Genomic DNA, 14,402 nt, shown 5'->3' on the forward strand with positions numbered 1-14,402 from the left:
CAGGTCACTCCAAGATGCCCCAGCAAGAGCTCAGGCGATGGCTATCAGCAGGAGACAGGCTTGCAGGGCAGGCAGAAACACGGAAGCAAATAGAACCCAACTGGCTGCCCTCCCCACTGTGAAATCCCTAGCTTTGCAAATGAAAACTCCAGGCCTATAAACGTATTGAACCCAATTCTCTGGCTGGCAGTAGTGTTTCTGACGCTCCACAGCCAAGCACAGAAGCCAGCTCAGGTCTCTCCTATCACCCCGTGCACAGCATCCAATCAGCACTGACAGGACACACATCGGATGTCCTTCTGGAAGCAGAATGCTCGCACTGCCTGACCCTGCCTTCTGTTACTGATGCCACTGACACACTTCACATCCGATCTGCTTTTCCTTTAAGGCTGAGACTTCGATGTGCCTCAGTGGGGATGCAGAACAAGTGCTTTTGTGAGTCAAAAGCTTTAGATCAGACTGTCCTCATTCTACTGGCCTTCGGATAGGCACCAGCAGTTTGGGTCACTTACTCACAGCAAGCTTCTGGATTTCAGGATGCTGGCAACCTCCAGGGCTTTGAGCGAGTCAAATCTGAAGGCAACCTTTTATTGTGTGGGTCACTAAGCAGTTCTCAGCATCACTCTGCCCTCGTTACCCTGCTCTCTGAAATGAGAAGTCAGCTTGTGTCGAGATGGCAGGAAGGGCCCCGTGCTACAACTGTACACACAAAGGAAGGGCTTCCTCTTTCTAATCTAATTCAGGGTGAATGGGAACCTGCATCTGAGCATGCTGGGCCCACTCAGTTTCAGACTTCTGGAAAAGAATCGAGTCAGTTGAGAGGCTAATAAAAGTGAGACTCGGGTTCAAGCTCCATAAAATATCATGTATCTCAAAATGCACATAACTCAGAAAACTTAGTAACAGCATTTTACATTTGAATCATGTCACTGGGTAACAAAAACAATATGTACTTGTAAATTATTCACATTTTAAAATATTTCATAGAGTAGGAACAGAAATAGAAGAAATGGTTCTTGTGTGAAAACCAGGAGGAGGCTGGTTGCTTTAACCTTCAACCAGCTAGCCCTATTCCCTCTTCAGGATTGCTCTCCTTGTTAGGCCAGGGCCTCCAAGCTGGGAGTTCACTGTGGCAGCCCCTCCAGAAGCTATGCTCTGTGCAAGCAGGGACTTGACCATGCTGCCTGCTGGATCCCATAGTGGGGACCCTCCCTGGCCCCACGGTCACAAGTTCAACAGTGAAGAGCAAACACGGTAGACACAACATCTGTGCTATCCCAGTTTCCACCTGCTTCTGCTCTGAGGATCTGACCCAGCCATCCGGCTCTCCTGGAGCCGAGTTGGCTCTAGCTCCCTTGCTTTATTTGCAAAGAGAGAAAACTGGATGAGACCAGCGGTTTCAATCAAGGGTAACTATACAACCCACAGAGTTTGTTCAAAGGACTCTGACCAGGCCCACCTATGAGATTCTATTGCACACGGGTGGTGTGATGCTAGTCCACAGCCCCTTCTGAAAGTCAGGAAAGAGAACTAAAGTGGTTTCCAACTGAACTGTTCCCTCTTTGCAAGAGGCTGAAGACCCAACTCAGAGCACTCAGAAAGCATCCAATAGGGGTCCTGCACCTATAACAACTCATGTGAAGAGGCGTCTGGATGGGCCCAAGAGGAACATCAGGCTCTGGGGTAGACCACATCCACTAAAAAGACACTGAGGAGATGCCACAATAAGAATTTGGATCTCTGCAAGACTTAAAATTACAACAATTAAAAAAAAAAAAAAAGCTTTCCATAAATCTAGAACTATGTTACAATATCTCAGGCAAAGCAGCTGCTTCATGGAAATAATGTTTCAGGAAAAACCAAAGAACACAGCTGAAAGGTTGTCATTCGCTAGGTCTGAATTTAATAGTTTTCACATATTCAACTGAAAACTGCCCCCAGTCTGTTAGAATTTTACCACAGTCTAGTTTCAGGAAACCAAAAGCCAACTCTCGTATTTAATGCATTGAGGCAGAACTCCCATTGAGTGGGAGCCAAATAATGTCTGGGGAGTGGCTTACAGCCTCCCAGTAACCTCTCAGCCTGCAGGCCAGGGCAAGACCTGGTCTGCGCAGAGGACCACCCTGACCATCGGCTGCTGGCCCGTTCTCCGCTCCGTGTGCTGTCTCTCTCTCCCAGCTCCCAGCTGGGGCTCAGGAGTGATCGTGGACGCGACTGCGCCAGCCTGGCTCTGTTCTAGGAGACTGTGTGGGGTCTCATGCAGTTCCTGGGATCAAGAAACCTGGGCTGAGCCCCACGCCACCACTGACTGACCACGCAGTCAGGATGAAACCACTGCACTCTGAGCCTCAGGTCACTTAGCTGCCAGTGGGAATGAAAAGATACACCTCTCAGGGTTACTAAGAGAATTAAATCCAATTAGATAAACTATATATGGAAAGTTTTTTGGAAACCACACATGAGCGTTTTTGCTAGAAATCAGTACCCCTTTCCTTTTACTCAAGAGCCAAGAACACTGCGTCTGCTGTGCTCCCTTCCAAGGTCCTGTGAGAAGAAGTACTTTGCAGGAGAATTTTCGGAGTGGAGGGCAAACACACTGCCGCAGGGCTTCTGCATGGTGAGGGAGGAAGCACCACAGGACCACCTTTGTGCAGGTAGCTGCATGGAGCCTCTGCCAGAGAGGGAACAGGGCCAGGGGAAGTGAGGGAAGCAGGCACTTTCTGGGCCGGCCTGAAGCAAGCGCACTGTGGCGCCAGCCCAGCCCCGCGGGTAACCAATCCTGGGAAACCTGGCTGACAGCCTGAGCGACCCTTAGACAGATGCTACTGAATTAGACCCTGGCACCACCCTGAAATGGACTTCTACACAGCGCTGATGCAGCTCATGTACTGTCCAGTGCACAACGGGCTCGGAACCGCTGCATATCTCCTGATGCAGAGCATTAAACTGTACGCCTTAAGATCTAACTTCATCTTGTGGAGAAGGTGTTTTTCATTCAGTGGAGGGCTCTGAAAGGCAAGGAGGGTATCAGCTCCCTGGACAGATGGCTAGCAGAGTGAGACAAGCTGGGTAATGCATCCAGGAGAGAGGAAAGAACTGTGAACTCTTAAGGAGCACCCAAGGGGCAACACTGTGGTTTTGGAGTTGAACTGATGATGTAGCCTCTGAATCCTCACTCCAGGTCGACATGGTCACTCACACAAGTGCATTTCCTCCTGGGCAGACTGTGAGCTCAGACTCAGAGTAGATCGAGAAGCTGCACAGACCTTTCCACTTACCTTCCTGCAAGTACATGACTGCCTGGGAGTAGTTTTGCAGAGCATGATGCGTCCTTCCAAGGCTGCTGTAAGACACCGTCTTGGCCACCAAGTCATTCATCTGTGCAGCGATGCTCAAGTGCTGCTCCTGATAGACCACAGCTCTCTCGAAGGTGCCCAGGGACTCATAGGTCAGGCCCAGGTTCCCATAGGCCCGGCCCTGGCACGTGGGGTTGTTGGTCTCCTCGGCAATCTGCAGATCCAGCTGGTGGTACTGCAGGGCTGTATCGTACTCTCCCATCTGCTGGTACACACCCCCCAGGCCACAGGCTGCGTCACTTTCCAGAGCTCGGTCCTTCATCTCTCTAGCAATGTTCAGCTGGCGTTCAAGGCAGGAAATGGCTTGTTCATAATTCCCTAATTGGCTGTGCAGACTTCCCAGCTCGCCATAGGCCTGGGCTTTATTAAAGGCCTCCCCGAGCTCATGGGCGACCACGAGCCTCTTTTCAAAGCACACCAGGGCTTGCTGCAGGCTCCCCATTGCCCTGTGGGGATGTAGACAGAAAAGCAATGATATTATTTTGTGCAGGTGCAGACATGCTAAAGCCCCTGAGAAAATGAAAAGCATTTGTCACTGTCACTTACTATAGAAGCTCTTAACTCCTCTTCTAGCTAAAATCTATCATGTGCCCTTAGAGTGAGATGCAGGGGAATTTCATAATCTGGAAAGGAATTCAAGAGTCATCCCTTAGTGACCTTCCCAAGAGCCTGAGATTCAATGGGATATACACCCCAGAGGAAACATAAAATATATTAATAGGCACAATGATAGCAAGTGAACTGTTTGGTTCTTTGGGCCTCCCAATTTCCACTACTGCACAGACTATGTTTTTGAAATCACTTTACAATGGCGATAAATCTTTCACCCTGAGCTTCCCAGAGCACTCTGTGGGTGATGATTTAGTCTGACCCTTGCCCTTCCTCCTCTCCAGGAGCCCTAATCCCCTGCCTGTCTGGAGAGGCCATATATTCTGCAAACACAGACACCTTCTTGGGTTCCCCACACCCAGGAGGAAAGCAGTGCCTTGGCCGACAGTGTGTCTTGTTGTGCTGCTAAGAGATGACACGATAAGAGGGAGAAGGGCGTGGACTCCGGCAGCAGACCAAACCAGCTGTGTAGGACATGTGGATCCCTTTCCCTGAGCTTCAGTTTCTGGATGCTGATAAATCCCACATCCGGTAGCCAATAATGATAAATGTAGACTAATACACTACTGCAAGAAATATTAAACAGGATGTCTACACAAGGTGCCTAGCATGATGATAGTATATGCTCATTCACTCCCCCTCGTTTGAGGTGGCTTTTGCTAAAAGCAATGATATGGGGTCCAAGTAATTGGTGGGTAGAGATGTTATATTAATGAACACATTCATATAATGTGAGGGGCAATCAGAAAAGGTAAATTAGATTGATTCATTCATCTTTCCCCTTCCTATTCTCTCTTTCAGTCTGCTCATTATGATGCAGTCAGAAAGGCACTGCATTTGGAGTCAGAGAGTCCTGCGTTAAACTCTCAGCTGTCCCTTTCAAGCTTTGTAACCCTGGACACAAACTCTGGGCTTAGCTTCTTCCTCCATGACACAGGGTAGAAATACCCCTGCTAAACCCACGGAATCCCTGGAGGAAGCGAGTGAGCGGTGTGTGGAGCTGCTCTGCAGTCAGTGCGCTGCCATGTGGACATAACAGCTGCCCCTGGGGCAGGTTTACTAATCACACTTGTCCTCTGTCATTTTTACCTGTGTCCATTTCCCAGGCCTCGGTAAGCCTTGGCTTGGTCTTGCATGCGATTCAAACTCTGGGCAACAGATAAATACTGTTCATAGTACTTGATAGCTTCCTCGTAGTCGCCCAGGGCCTCGTAGCAATCCCCCAGGTTGCCGTAGGCCCGGCCCCTGTCGAGCACAGACTCGTTCCCACTCAGCTGCTGTAGCATGGCCAGCTGCTGCTCGAAGTAGCCGATGGCTTCTTCCATCACATTCATGTTCATCTTTGTGATGCCCATGTTGCCATAGACCTGGGCTTCGAGACTTGGGTCCTTCAGCTTCTGCCCTAGATCCAGCTGCTCTTCGTAACACTTGAAAGCCATTGTGTACTTCCCCAGGGCCATGTAGACTGCGGCCAGGTGCCCATGGGCTCTGCACTCTCCCGGCAGGTCACTCAGCTCCTGATATACCTCCAGCTCCTGTGTGTGATAACCCAAGGCCTTGTCGTGTTTCTGGATCATTCGGTATGCAGTGCCCAGGGCTGCATACGCACTGGCCTCCAGTCTCCTGTCCTTCACGTGGTGAGCCAAGCCCAGCTGCTGCTCATAGAATTTTATTGCACCATTGATATCTTTTTTACAGATGAATATATCGCCCAGGTTCCCCAGGGCTCTAAATTTAGCCTGGGAATTATTCAGGGACTGGGCTAGGGACAGTAGGTACTTTTGACACTCTTCAGCTTTGCTGAAATTCAGCAGAGCCTTGAACGCTAAGCCCAAGTTGCAATAAGCTTTTGCTTGACTCAATTTGTCGTGAAGGTCTTTGGCCAGGGCCAGATCCTGCTCATAGTACTTTACCGCCTCCTGGTAATTTCCAAGGCAGTAATGGGCATAGCCAAGGTTGTGGCAGACCTTCCCTTCTCCCTCCATGTCTTGAAGGTCAGGAGCAAGCCGGAGGTACTGTTCGTAATAGGGGGCGGCCTGGACGTACTCCCCTCGAGAGCAGTGGAAGTTGCCCAGGTTGCTAAGAGCCCGCGCCTCGCTCTGGATGTCTCGCAGCTCCCGGGCGATGTTCAAGTGGTTCTGATAGTGCTGTAGGGCCCGGTCGTGGGCGCCCAGTGCCTGGTAGGCCACGGCGAGGTTTCCGTGCGTGGATGCCTGTGAGGCACGGTCGTTCACTTCCATGGAGATCTGTAGCTCCTGCCGGTGGTACTTGACCGCCTGGTCGTACATGCCCAGAGCATTGTAGGCATTGCCCATGTTTCCATAGGCGCGGCCCTGGGCGGCGTAGTCGCTCAGCTCCTGGGCGATGCACAAGTGGGTCTTGTGGAGTTTCAGTGCAGTGTCATAATCACCTTTCATCTGGTGTATGATTCCTGAGAAAGAGCACAAAAGAAAAGGGTTGGAATGACTGATTAGCAATAAAATGTAATTTGCAACTCAATTTATACTCCAACACAATCCAGATGAATTAAAGAATTTAAAATAACAGAAGGTAGAATTAAATATTTATCAGCTCTCCAGAGGGGGAATAGCTTTCTAAGCTTCAAAGCAGCAGGAAAAAAAAAAAAAAAAAACCACAAAAAACACTGACAGATTTGGTTACAAAAATAGTAAGTTTTATACTATAAATAGATGCCTAAAATTAAAAGGCAAACACAATACTGGGAAATATATAAATCATATACAAAAAATTCAATAGCTATTGTGTGTAAAGATTTAACTGGGTTTGATTAAAAAAAAATCAAGACCTTAATTTACTGAAATAGGCAGACAACTCATAACCAAGGAAATACAAAGAGTAACCACAGGGGAAAATGTTAATTTCTTTTAATAATCAAAGAAATGCAAAATAAAGCAACTCTGAAGTACCATTTTACTTCTGTTAAATTAGCAAACAAAAAATTTAAACAATACCCTGTACCAGTGAGGTGGTCCTGAAACTAGTAAACCCATCAACTGCTGGACATAAATGGGAACAGCCTCTGGAGGAGCGGCGAGACAGCCTCACTTCCGGTGCTGCTCAGGCCCTGCAGTCCTGCTCAGGGGAGTGTCTTCTAAGGAAATCCTCAGAAGTTCTACGCCTGACAGTCTTCACTGCAGGGTTATGGATTAGTGGAAGATCAGAAACATCTTCAATGGCAAACACTGGGGGTTGTATAAGTACATTTCGGTACATCAACTCAATAGGGGATTATGCAGTCATTAAAAAGATCATTACAAAGACTATGCAGAAAAACAGGGAAAAATGGGTTCTTGCAATAATGTTAAGTGGAAAAAGCAAAGAACAATGCGGCATGCTCCCTGTAACAATGATGAGGAAAATGAATGTGTGCACGTGGACAAGACCTCAAGGGGATTATGGAAAGATAAAAACAGTTGCCTTGTTAGGTGATGGGATTCGAATGATTTTTGTTTCAAAATTTCTTCTAATTTTGCTATCCAGCTTTTACAGTCAACAATAACAGCACTTCAAACAGCTCTCATAAACTATGTTATAGCTGCTAAGCTAAGCGGTTGTTTTTACAAGCAGTTCAAAATGAGATATATCATAAATACCATAAATATAAAGCAGTTGCAAATGAGGGATATCATAGAAGGAACTTGGGAAGCACCTCTAAGGACAGCCTGGTTCATTCCAGTTGGGGCTGAATGGGAGATACAGAAAAGGCAAAAGGATCTAGTATGCAAACAGGATTCTCTCTGCCCTTGGTTTTGAATATGCTTTTCTATTCATCAACGTGTGAACTTTGTACTGGTGACCAAAACCTGCAGAAGTATAAAAACTCAAAAACACCAAGATGGCTTCTCACTGAAATGTCTGAATTGAACATGGAGGCATTGAGAAAGCAAGCTATCAAAATCCAGCCTCTGCAATTTGCTTATCTTTACAATACCTTTCTTTCCTTCCTTCCTTCCTTCACTCACTTACACACTGACTCAGCAAATATTAACTGAACATTTATTGTGTACCAAGCCTTGTGTAGGCAACACACAGGGAGAGAAAGGAAGACACAAGTCTGCCCTCAGAAAGCACAAAGGGTCATAAGGGAGACAGTCATGAAAAAAATATTGCCAACATACACAATACAAGCTGAAGTGAGCAGGGCGTGGGGGAGAGAGGAGCATGCCAGGGCCACTCCTTTGCTCCCGACTCCCTGCAGCGGAGGTCTGTCCTGCCCCAGGGGTCGTGCCTGTCTCTGGATCCAGCCATCCGTATGACATTACTGGATTCAGGACACTGGATAAATCATTTAGCCTCTTTGAGAATTTTTTCAGTTCATCCATAAATTGAGGAAAATGATAATCTTGATACCACTAGGATAGTAGTGAGGATCAAATGAAATGATGTATGTGCAAGCTCACTGCAAACTATAAAGTGAAATTCAAATATTAGTTACTGAAATTACTATATGCTTCCAGGGAAGGGAATTCTCAAGGTGGTAGAGATTAAACAAACTATGGTAATTCTGTGTATTTCCTTGTAGGAGCTAAATATTTCAGTTTAAAATAAGCAAATTATGGTACCCTATATGATGGAATAACATGGCACCATTAAAAATGGTGAAGTAGAAGTTTATATACTGACATGGGAAAAAATAAAATGTATTAAGGGGTTATATGGGCTTCCCCAGGGCTCAGCAGTAAAGAACCCTCCTGTAATGCAGGAGATGTGGGTTTGATCCCTGGATTGGGAAGATCCCCAGGAGGAGCGCAAGGCAACCCACTTGAGTAATCTTGCCTGGAGAATCCTATAGACAGAGAAGCCTGGCGGGCTACAGTCCATAGGGTCACAAAGAGTAGACACAACTGAAGTGACTGAGCAAAGGGGTTATACAGGCATAAAATAGTATCCTTAACAAAAACATTAATAGGGTTCATGCATGTATGTGTATAGATATATGTTTATATTTATACATACAGTATTTATTTTTTAAAATGTTAACAGTAGTAATTTTGGGGTGGTAGAATTTTGCATATTTTATAGGATTTTTCTATGCTGAATGCATAATCCTTGGTTTAAAAATTAATCAAATATTTTTGAAACTCTGCTCCAATTGGAGATTAGGTCTGGTCACTCCCCTGGATCAGGGATGTCACTGGCATCCCAGCTGGAAGGAGCAGATTTTCAAAGACTGTTTCAAGGTTAGAAACTCTAAGCTGCCCAAAACACATTACCTCAGAATCACCTGAAACCCTAGCAACAGAAACATTTCAGTTCTGAAGGCCTGAATGTGGCCTGGATCCCTAACCTGCTTTTACCTAAAGAGGAAACTTGTAAGGTTTCAACTTTCCAGGTATCCTTCGCAGAAATGCACCATTTACTCCTTCTCTCCTCAGCTTTGCATGAGGAGAAATAAGCAGCAGGATGCCTGCCCTGCTGTGAGTGCAGAGACGGAGCTGGGGAGGGTGGCAGAGTGTCCTCTTAACCCTCTCAGACTTCCCCTCACAGTGATGCCTTTGCAATGATTGTTTCCCCACAGCTTTTGGATTTCACAGCAATGATTTTTAAGGCAATGTGGTCACTAATTGGTCGCTAAGATGATGGTAAGAGGAAGCAAGCAGCATGGAGCCTTCAGAGAAGGCAACGGAGGAAGCTCAGGTTTTGTGTGTGCCTCCTATCACCAAAGAACAGGTCACCTGCCTAGCACCCCAGCCTCCGCACCTGTACCCCATCCTATAGGAAGCTGGCTAAGTATCTGGAAAAGCATGCTATAATGGAAAAGGCACAGGACTTTAAGTCAGAAGTCCCATTTTATAAGCCTGGCTCCCATCTCATTCAATTGATATCTTTGAGACTGTAAACTTATGTCTCTGAGCCTTTGTTTTGTTGTTTTTTTTTTTTTAAACTGAAAACTTTTCGGTGTTTTTTGTTTTCTTATTAACGAGGCCAGGTTACAGCAATCTCAAGGAAACAGTATGAGAAATACAGTAGTGTATATCAATAAGCTTTGCTAATGATGCATGCTACGCAAACACACTATGAGCAGTATTCAGAGAGTGAGAGTTCAAAGGAAAAGGAATTCCATTTCTCTTACTCTCAGGGCCTCAAGAGTCTGGCTAGTTAATAGGGAGCAGTTGGGATGATAATGGCTACCCAGGGCTCAATGATTTGTGAAAGAAACTGCCTGCTGGTTATGGCAAAATGATCTGACCTCCAGCCAGCTTGCCCACACTCCCCTTTCCTTCGCCTTTCTCCTCAGCTGACACCTCCAAGAGTCTATATAGAACACAGGAAGATTCTCAAACAAAGACTGCCAGACACAGCTAAGGGTAAGAGGAGCCAGGCCGGCCGAGGTGGGCATTTTTCTTCTGCCCGTGTCTGCCCTGTCCCCGCCGCTGCCAGCCCGGAGCATTCTGAACGGAACATTACACACTCTTGGCAGCCCTTCTCTTTGTTGAGGCAACATAAAGCAGCCCTGAGAGCTGCCAGCAGAGTGACTGCACATGCTGCGGACGTAATCTGCAGATCCTCCTTCCCTTTTGAGACCACAGCTTGATCTTCCAGGGCTGTCACTCAGATGAAGACTTACAGAGGGCCTGTCAGCGGGGCGCACTAGGTGGCAACGTGCTGCAGGGAGGGGAATTAAATGAAGATTAGTGGGGCAGAAGAGCCTCACAAAGCCCAGTTCTCACAAGGCGTGTGGGGAAAGGACACGTGGTTATGGATTTACTGCTGCTGTTCACTCACTAAATCGTGTCCAACTCTTTGCGGACCCCATGGACTGCAGCACACCAGGCTCCTCTGTCCTCCACTATCTCTCGGAGTGTGCTCAAATTCATGTCCATTTAGTCAGTGATGCTACCTAACCATCTCATCCTCTTTCACCCCCTTCTCCTTTTGCCTTCAATCTTTCCCAGCAGCAGGGTTTTTTTTTTCAAGGAGTTGGCTTTTCACACCAGGTGGCCCAAGTATTGGAGCTTCTTTAGGACTGACTGCTCTGATCACCTTGCTGTCGAAGGGACTCTCAAGAGTCTTCTCCAGCACCATAACGCAAAAGCATCATTTCTTCGGGGTTCAAGTCTTTATGGTCCAACTCACATCCGTACATGACTACTGGAAAAACTGTAGCTTTGACTATATGGACTTTGGCAACAAGGCGATGTCTCTGCTTTTTAATATGCTGTCTAAGTTTGTCATACTTTCCTTCTAAGCAGAAAGTGTCTTTTAATTGCATGGCTGCAGTCACCATCCACAGTGATTCTGGAGCCCAAGAAAATAAAATCTGTCACTGCTTCCACTTTTTCCCCTTCTATTTGCCATGAAGTGATGGGACCGGATGCCATGACCTTAGTTTTCTGAATGTTGAGTTTCAAGCCAGCTTTTTTCACTCTCCTCTTTCACCCTCATCAAAAGGCTCTTTTGTTCCTCTTCACTTTCTGCCATTAGACGGGTATCATCTGCATATCTGAATTGATATTTCTCCCAGCAGTTTTAATTCCAGCTTGTGATTCATCCAGCCCAGCATTTCACATGATGTACTCTGCACAAAAATTAAGTAAGCAGAGTGACAATATATAGCCTTGTCATACTCCTTTCCCAACTTTGAACCAGTCGGTTGTTCCATGTCTGGTTCTAACTGTTGCTTCTTGACCAGCTTACAGGTTTCTCAGGAGACAGGTAAGGTGGTCAGGTATTCTCATCTCTTGAAGAATTTTCCACAGTTTGTCATGATCCCCACAGTCAAAGACTTTAGTGCTGTCAATGAAACAGAAGTAGATATTTTTCTGGAATTCTCTTGCTTTCTCCATGATCCAGTGAATCTTGGCAATTTGATCTCTGGTTCCTCTGCCTCTTTGAAACCCAGCTTGTACATCTGGAAGTTCTCAGTTCATGTACTGTAGAAGCCTAGCTTGAAGGATTTTGAGTATAACTTTGCTAGCACAACTGTTCGGTAATTTGAACATTCTCTGGCATTGCCTTTCTTTGGTACTGGAATGAAAACTACCTTTTCCAGTCCTGTGGCCACTGCTGAGTTTTCCAAATTTATTGACATACTGAGTGCAGCACTTTCACAGCATCATCTTTTAGGATATTTTTGAAATAGCTCAGCTTGAATTCCACCACTTCTACTAGCTTTGTTCATAGTGATGCTTCCTAAGGCCCACTTGACTTCACACTACAGGATGTCCAGTTTTAGGTGAGTGATCACACCATCATGGTTATTTGGGTCATTAAGACCTGTTTTGTACACTTCTTCTGTGTATTCCTGCGACCTCTTCTTAATCTCTTTAGCTTCTGTTAGGTCCTTACCATTTCTGTCCTTTAACATGCCCATCCTTACACGAAATGTTCCCTTGAAATCTCCAATTTTCTTGAAGAGATCTCTAGTCTTTCCCATTATATTGTATTCCTCTGTTTCTTTGCATTGTTCATTTAAGAAAGCCTTTTCATCCCTCCTTGCCATTCTCTCAAACTCTGCATTCAGTTGGGTGTATCTTTCCCTTTCTCCCTTGCCTTTCAACTTTCTTTCTTCACCTATTTGTAAAGCCTCCTCATTTTGCCTTCGTGCATTTGTTTTTCTTTGGGATGGCTTTGGTCGCTGCCTCCTGTACAATGTTATGAACCTCCGTCCATAGTCATTCAGGTACTCTGTCTACCAGATCTAATCCCTCGAGTCTACAGTCTAATTCATCACCTCCACTGTATAATCATAAGGGATTTGAGTTAGGTCATATCTGAATGGCCCAGTGGTTTACTGTACTTTTTCCAATTTAAGCCTGAATTTTGCAATAAGGAGCTCATGATCTGAGCCTCGGTCAGCTCCAAATCTTGTTTTTACTAACTATATGGAGCTTCTCCATATTTGGCTGCAAAGAACATAATCAATCTGATTTTGATATGTACATCTGGTGATGTCCATGTGTAGAGTTGTCTCTTGTGTTGTTGGAAAAGGGTGTTTGCGATTGACCACCATGTTCTCTGGACAAAACTCTGTTAACCTTTGCCCCGATTCATTTTTTAGTCCAAGGTCAAACTTGTCTGTTATTTAGAGTATCTCTTGACTTCCTGCTTTTGCATTCCAATCCTCTATGATGAAAAGGACATCTTTTTTTTTGGTGTTAGTTCTAGGTGTTGTAGATCTTCATAGAACCAGTTGACTCCAGCTGCTTTGGCATCAGTGGCTAGAGTATAGCCTTGGATTACTGTGATGCTGAATGGTTTGCCTTGGAAATGAACTGAGATCATTCTTTTTTTTTTTTTTAATTTGAACTCACATCTAAATACTGTAGTTCAGACTCTTTTGTTGACTATGAGGGCTACTCCATGGATTTATATATCCTCACAGTAAGCCTCCACCTATGCATTAGGAACAGTCCCTGCACAGGAATAACAAGAGCTACTGCAAAGATCTGTGGTGAAGGCCAAGGAGTCATGCTTATGAGAAGCTAGAACAAGTGCCTAGGAGACAGTAAATGCTCAATACATTTTTGCCTCTGTTGCTAACCATTACCAGCAAAGACCAAAAAAGATGTGAAACAGGATGAGACTAACAGAATTCTGCTGAAACTAAAACAGCATTTTAACAGTGAATTTTGGCAGCCTTTTCTCTTGCAAATTTCTCTAAAAGGAGGGCCTCAGTGTACTTCAATGTATCACCTTCAACGTACAAATGATAGATGTATTCTCATTTACTGAAAATATTACTATTCTGATTATTAACAGTGCATGATCCAAATGGGGCTTTAAGAGCCTATCTATTCTTTCCCACTGCTTTCAAACAGGTTGAGTTTGACTAAATCCTAGCCAAATCACTAACTATTCTCAGAAACTATCAAGATTTGGGAAACAGAAGAGCCCTCCTAACTTTATAAATGATGTGGCCCTGGCCCAGTGAGAGGAAGTGAGTTAGTGACAGTGGAGAGGACTCTCGACCCACAGACCTTTACCTGTCTCAGCCCATCTGCTTGCAAGATAAGCAGAAGAAATAAAGGAATTGTATTTAGTCTCACTAGGAGTGACATGAGACAGCATCTGTACTTTAAAAACTTTTCATCTGCTAGAAGTACATATGGAATTACTTACAGATAAAATAACATGGTGTCTACTGTTTGCTTTAAAAATATTCCATCAAAGGGGAAAAGTAAGTATATGTGTGTATTTAGGAAAATAGATGAAATAATATTAGCAAAATGTCAATAACTGGGCAATGAATATAAGGGGATTTATTATACTATTTTCTCTGTGTATGTATGTATATGTTTGAAGGTTTCATAATACAAAGTTAAATCAAATAATCCAGACAAACATAGAGGTCTGTAGCTCCTTGTGGATCGGGAAACGTCCTCACAGCTAAGGACCAATATGGATGTTTAAATTTACATCTCCTCTGTGGGACCTCGGTAGAAAAAAAGAAAGCAGCTGGTCACCAGCAGGTAC

At 45.2% G+C, this 14,402-nt stretch overlaps 1 protein-coding gene across 3 annotated transcripts in view; it reads right to left on the minus strand.

The window, feature by feature from the left end:
• TTC28 (tetratricopeptide repeat domain 28) overlaps positions 1-14,402 on the minus strand; it is a 568,766-nt gene that overhangs the window by 92,112 nt on the left and 462,252 nt on the right. For all 3 annotated transcript variants that reach the window (XM_027956682.2, XM_015101419.3, XM_027956683.2), the window contains 2 exons: positions 5,055-6,396; positions 3,279-3,802 (listed from right to left, as the gene is read on the minus strand). In XM_027956682.2, coding sequence (XP_027812483.2) covers positions 3,279-3,802; positions 5,055-6,396 — 1,866 coding nt within the window. The remainder of the gene's footprint in view (positions 1-3,278; positions 3,803-5,054; positions 6,397-14,402) is intronic.

The sequence above is a fragment of the Ovis aries genome, chromosome 17 (genome assembly GCF_016772045.2).
Source record: "Ovis aries strain OAR_USU_Benz2616 breed Rambouillet chromosome 17, ARS-UI_Ramb_v3.0, whole genome shotgun sequence".
Lineage (NCBI taxonomy): Eukaryota > Metazoa > Chordata > Mammalia > Artiodactyla > Bovidae > Ovis > Ovis aries.